At 56.3% G+C, this 6,000-nt stretch overlaps 1 protein-coding gene across 2 annotated transcripts in view; it reads left to right on the forward strand.

Annotated features, from left to right (window-relative positions):
- ASB2 (ankyrin repeat and SOCS box containing 2) overlaps positions 1-5,691 on the forward strand; it is a 42,750-nt gene extending 37,059 nt beyond the window's left edge. For both annotated transcript variants that reach the window (XM_063090472.1, XM_063090471.1), the window contains exons 8-10: positions 826-1,393; positions 2,331-2,484; positions 5,004-5,691. In XM_063090472.1, the coding sequence (XP_062946542.1) occupies positions 826-1,393; positions 2,331-2,484; positions 5,004-5,140 (859 nt within the window). In that variant the 3' untranslated portion in view covers positions 5,141-5,691. The remainder of the gene's footprint in view (positions 1-825; positions 1,394-2,330; positions 2,485-5,003) is intronic.
- The last annotated feature ends 309 nt before the right edge of the window (positions 5,692-6,000 follow it).

Below are 6,000 nucleotides of genomic sequence, written 5' to 3' on the forward strand. Positions count from 1 at the left end.
ACATAGGAGGGGAGCAGGTGATCTCCTGGTCCCAGTTGGCTGACCTGGGCCTGGAGCAGGAGTGGTTGGGGCCAAACACATTTGTCTACACCTGTCCCCTAGGGCCAGGGCCCCAGGATAGCAAGACAGGAATGCAGGACAGCTCAGCCCTGGAGTCAGAGGAGGGAACAAATCCTGGTTTACCTCTCCTGACTAGATGGCCTGGGCAAGCCCCTTAATTTCTCTGATTCTTGATTTTTCTCATGGTCAAGATGGCAATGATGAAACACACTTTCTGGATTGTCGTAAAGATTAAGCTAAATAGCATTTGTAAAGCCTTTAGAAGTCTCCTGGCACATGGTGAGCTCTCAGATCTGGCTGTCTCTGTCTGTCTTCCCCCAGGTGGGGCAGGGTCTGGCCCCAAACATCACCATTAGGCTCCACTGCCTCCTGCAGGGAGTAGCTTGGACATTCGCTGGGCTTAGGGGCCTTCCAGTCAATTCCTCCAGATAACTGAGCTGGGAATGGGCAAGCCCCTTGGCCTGAAATAAGTCAGCAGGAGATCCTTGCAACCACAGTCGGGTCTGGCTGAGGTTTTTGAGAACTCAGACTTTGGAGGCTAAGGGTTAAGTGTTTGAAGCCCATCCCCATCCCTAACTGGCTCTGTGACATTGGGAAGATGGTTGAAGTTCTGTGAGCCTCAGTCTCCTTATCTGTAAAGTGGGGATTAGCAGCAGACCCACCCTCCCCAATGTGGTGACTGTGAGACCGGCCGGCCCCTCGGCGCCCCCTGCTGGCGGGACTGGGACCGGCCCCGACGTACCGCACCCCCCCCCCCCCCCGCAGGATCGTGCAGATGCTGCTGCCGGTGACGAGCCGCACGCGCGTGCGCAGGAGCGGCATCAGCCCGCTGCACCTGGCGGCTGAGCGCAACCACGACGAGGTGCTGGAGGCGCTGCTGGGCGCGCGCTTCGACGTGAACGCGCCGCTGGCGCCCGAGCGCGCGCGCCTCTACGAGGACCGCCGCAGCTCGGCGCTCTACTTCGCGGTGGTCAACAACAACGTGCACGCCACCGAGCTGCTGCTGCTGGCCGGCGCCGACCCCAACCGCGACGTCATCAGCCCGCTGCTCGTGGCCATCCGCCACGGCTGCCTGCGCACCATGCAGCTGCTGCTGGACCACGGCGCCGACATCGACGCCTACATCGCCACGCACCCCACCGCCTTCCCCGCCACCATCATGTTCGCCATGAAGTACGTGGCGCTGCTCAAGCACCTCATGGACCTGGGCTGCGACGGCGAGCCCTGCTTCTCCTGCCTGTACGGCAACGGCCCGCACCCGCCCGCCCCGCCGCCCTCCAGCAGGTTCAACGACGCGCCCGCCGCCGGCGACAAGGCGCCCGGCGTGGTGCAGGTGGGCAGGGCGCGCCGGGGCGGGGTGGCCCGCTGGCTCGTGCGCGCTTTGGAGACAGCCGATCAGGTGGCTTAAGGTGCTTTGGAGGCGGTGTAGACTGGTGGTTAACACACTGGCGCGAGTGTGGACGAGTTTGGAGGCAGCAGAGCGTGGTCCTGAAGGTGGTTCAGAGGCAGGGTGTTTAGTGGTTAGTGCGCTTTGGAGGGAGTGTGGGCTAGTAGTTAGCACACTTGGGAGGCAGCGGAACTTCGTAGTTCACGTGAACAATTAAATCCTTATTTTGGTCCTACTCTCTTGGGGAATTCAAGGAACTGACAGTGGAGCAGGGGGTTGGCGGGGAACTCTGCAAAACTGAGGGGCTCACCGCCTCCAGCAAACCTCACCTGGCATGTGATGGCAAATGAGCAGGACCCTGAAGCGGGCAGTGAGGTCAGGTGAGGTGCAGAAAGCTAGTGAAGCAGAGGCAGGGCCTGTCCGTGGTGTTGCTTTAAAAGTCAGAACTTAAAATGAAAAGGAAGTTGGAAACGCCCTTCTCTTGGAGATAACTATGATGGCTAATGGCCATCGTTTATGGGCTACCCACTGGGTGCAAAGAAGTTTATGTTCATATTACCTTAATTTTCATTTAAAAAATTTTAATTCCCCTTGAAGTTGGTGTCATATACCTATTTTATAGACAAGGAAGTTGGGGACCAGAGAGCTGATATGACTTGCCCAAGGTACCCATCTTCCACTTTTGGCAGCAGAGGCTTGTGTTGAGAGGGAGCATGTTGAGGGGGTGGATTTGTAGAAGTAGATCCTAGCCTGGGAGTGCCCAGCATCTGTCTGCAGACACAGCCCCTGCCCTCCCTGGCCTCAGGATCCCCCTGCAGGATGAGCTCACTTGGGCAGTGCCCTTGGTCTTGGGCACCCAGCACTGGTGTGTGCTCTCTTTCAGTTCTGTGAGATCCTGTCCACCCCGGAGGTGAGCCGCTGGGCGGGTCCCATCATCGATGTGCTCCTGGACTATGTAGGAAACGTGCAGCTGTGCTCACGGCTGAAGGAGCACATCGACAGCTTCGAGGACTGGGCCGTCATCAAGGAGAAGGCAGGTAGGGCTGCTGCTGCTGCTGCTGGCAGGTTCCCCTGCCTGACTCAGAGGCCCAGGCCTCAGGGAATGTGACTGTTACTAACATAGGTGAGCAGCTGCTCTGTGCCAGGCTCTGTTCTGTGTGCCCCATTCAGTGTGGCTGGGACATCTTGGATGATAAATGAGGAAACTGCTCCTAAGAGAGATTATGTAACCTGGGCCAAAGTCACACAGCTAGTTATTCAAACCCAGCCTTGTCCCTCCCCAGAGTCCCTCTACTAAATCTTTCCATGATGTTTCAGACAATTCCACCTCCCTAAGGGGTATCGGATCCTTTGGAGTGTGTTGCCCATGTTTTGGGGCAGTGTGGTGGGCCACAGGAGAGACTGTGGACTAGGGTAAATTGTAAAGTACAAACGAAGCACCTGGGCATCTTGCTAAAAGTGCAGCTTCTGATTCCGCAGGTCTGGGGTGGAGCCTGAGAGTCTGCATTTCAACAGGCTCCCAAGTGGCACCAATGCTGCTGGTCCACAGACCACCGTTGGAGCAGTACTGGTCTAAGAGACAGGCCCCCTGAATTCTGGAGCCAACCTTGCCAGGGACTTGCTGGGAGACCGTGGGCATGCCCCTCCTGCCTGAACAGAGGAGATTGGGCAGGCTTATTGTCCAGTGCCCCCCAACTCTACCCACCTGCAGTTGTTGCAAGTGGGTGTGCCTGGCACCGTGAACTGGGCTGTGGCCACCATCCAGCTGGTATGTGCGGGGTAAATGGGGAAGCCTGGCCAAGTCAGGCCGAGGAAGCAGAACCCCTCTTAGTCGTTATAGAGCTCACCTGAACAGGTGAGGCATCAGGAGCAGTTGAACTGGATGCCACAGGTGTCAGAATGGGCATCTGCACAGAGGAGTTTCGGCTAGCCCGGGGCTTCCTCTGGCTCTAAGGGACACAGTCCCATCTTGGGCCGAGCGTTTGTCAGTTGAGTGACATGGAGTCTGACCTGAAGCAGGTTATTGTGTTGTCATTCCACAGATGCTGCTCCCGTCCCCGGGTGAGATTGTACTGCCTTGGTGCCCAGCCCCAAGTGTCCCCACTTTGTCATACCAAGTTTCTCCTTCATCCCCGTACCCTTTTGAACACAAGCCTGCGGTAGAAGTTTTCATTTGTACAGATACCTGAAAAGCACTCGAATTGAGAGGCCTTTGATAAAGTTCCTGGGAGAGTGACAGAGGAAGGGTGGCATCACTCTAGATGCACACCAAAACTTCATTGAGCTAATGAATAATTGGTTGCTGTCACCACGATCCTTGGCCACTAGAGGGTGGAGTAGTCCATGCCTGGATGTCATCCCAGCGTTCTGTCCCCTCCTCCTGCCTTCCCTAGAGAAGGGTAATCCCTCACAACTAAACCACGTCGCAGGGGAAAACGTGCAGAGACCTTTAGTGTGCAATAAACAGTTACTAACAGGTAGAACAAATAGTTCTTAACCAGTACCTATGTTTGTCACCTTACAGCCCACCCTCCATCTGCAAAACCCTCCCCACGTGCTTTTCCATGTAATGCTATGGTGTTGACATCATTATTCCGGGAAGAAGGGCACGTGACGCCTCGCTCAGCAACACCCCAGCTGCCTGGCCCTCCACTCCCCTCCACACCCCCTCCCCCCCAAGCTTGCCAGGACCTGCTAGGCTTGGCAGTTGCTGTTTTCCCTACTGGAATGCCCTTGCCTCCCTAACCCACCTGGAAGATTCCTGCCCACCCCTCAAGCCCCCGCTCAGATGGCACCATCTGCTGCCTGGTGTGGAAGCCTTCCCCACAGCCCCTGGGCAGGCACCTCTGCATATCTGGCCCAAGCACAGGGCCAGGCACAGTGAAGGAGCTCAGCATGTGCTTGTTGAATGAATGAGTCAATGAATGACATTGATTCAACAGACACCTTCCCTATACCTGATCCTGTGCCCAGGTCTGAAAAAAATGACCATTACAAGCTGCATCTGTCCCTAGTCCTACATCTCCCCACCCCACCGCTAAGAAAACTGTCGTATATGAGGCACCCCTGAGGCCTCCTAGGGGAGGCAGTGAGGGGGATTCTGGAGCCCACGGGGAACTGCCCAGCCCCTAGGCCTCACCCTGGCTTCTCAGCACCCTGGGGAGCCCAGAGCTGAATCTCATGAGCAGGGGCACTTAAGAGGTCAAACTTTCTGAGCCTTTGCTGAGGCTGTGTTTGGGGGTCCGGGTTTGTGTGAAGAGGGAGGAGCAGGAGTCCCAGGAGTGATCCTGGGCAAACCCACACCTCACCAAGCCTCAGTTTTCTCCTCTGGGAAATGGGCACGGGACCTACCCTGTGATTTCCTTGGGCTGTGCAGATGGATGGAGGGTGACACGTGGGTAGGTGCCAGGTCTCCGTAGCTGGTAGGGACTGGGGTTACCAGTAGCAGGCACCCCTCTCTCACCCAGCACATCAGCTGGGAACCTCCCATAGCCAGAGGTCACAGATGCAAACCCTTTGTCAACAAATCAGCATCTCTCTTTCCCTCCTTTTCCAGAACCTCCGAGACCTCTGGCTCACCTTTGCCGGCTGCGGGTTCGAAAGGCCATTGGGAAATATCGTATAAAACTCCTAGACACATTGCCGCTCCCGGGCAGGCTGATCAGATACCTGAAATATGAGAACACCCAGTAACCGGGACCTCGGGGAGGAAGGAGTAGCCCCTCAGACTGTTTTCACTGAGTCTCAGGACGGTGGTGTCCCCAAATCCAAGGAGACCTGGTGACAGAACGAGGTTGCAGGCCACCTTCCTCTCAGCTGGTACAGCTGCCGTGATCTTGCTGGGTCTCTGGACCAGAACTTTTCCCAGAGCAGAGAACGGAATGTGTCAAGAAGGAGAAGAATTATTTGTTTTCAAACCCACGAGTAGATCCCAGACCTCTGCCATCGGGAATGAACCTCCATTCCTGGAGCCAGGAGAGGGGCCAGGGCAGAACTTGAGGTGGTCTGGGGAAGTCGGGGCCAGCAGGGATCCCCTCGCCTCCAACCTGGGCTGCTGCAGCTGGAGAACTTTTAGGGAAAATTTTGCCTATCGAGGATGGTCTCCTCCAGAGCATTCCCCGTGCCCTACCCTTGCTCTGTGAAACTTTCCACTTCTGAGCTTTCTCCCCAAAGGCATGGCCGACGGGAGGGACACCCTGGCTCTTGGAGGGCTTCATTAAGTACAATAAATGTTGCGCACATGACATCCTGCCCAGTGAAGTCCTCTCACTGGACTCTCCTGAGGCCTGAGCTCCTCAGTGCTGCTCCTGGCAGTCATGGGGGTGGGTAGGAGGTGGGGAACAGGGCACATGGGCCCTGAACATGTCACCTTTGTTTGGCCTTCTGAAAAGACCCAGGAGGGTGTGTCCTTCACTCACCAGCAGAGACCTGATGGTTCAGCTGGTTTTTCTCTCCTGATTCGATTACCATGGAAACAGGAGCTTCACCACAAACAGTATCTCAGTGGCCACAAGTCTCCCGACACCTGGGATTGTCTTACACACACGTTTCCT

This window comes from Cynocephalus volans, chromosome 3, assembly GCF_027409185.1.
Source record: "Cynocephalus volans isolate mCynVol1 chromosome 3, mCynVol1.pri, whole genome shotgun sequence".
Classification (NCBI taxonomy): domain Eukaryota; kingdom Metazoa; phylum Chordata; class Mammalia; order Dermoptera; family Cynocephalidae; genus Cynocephalus; species Cynocephalus volans.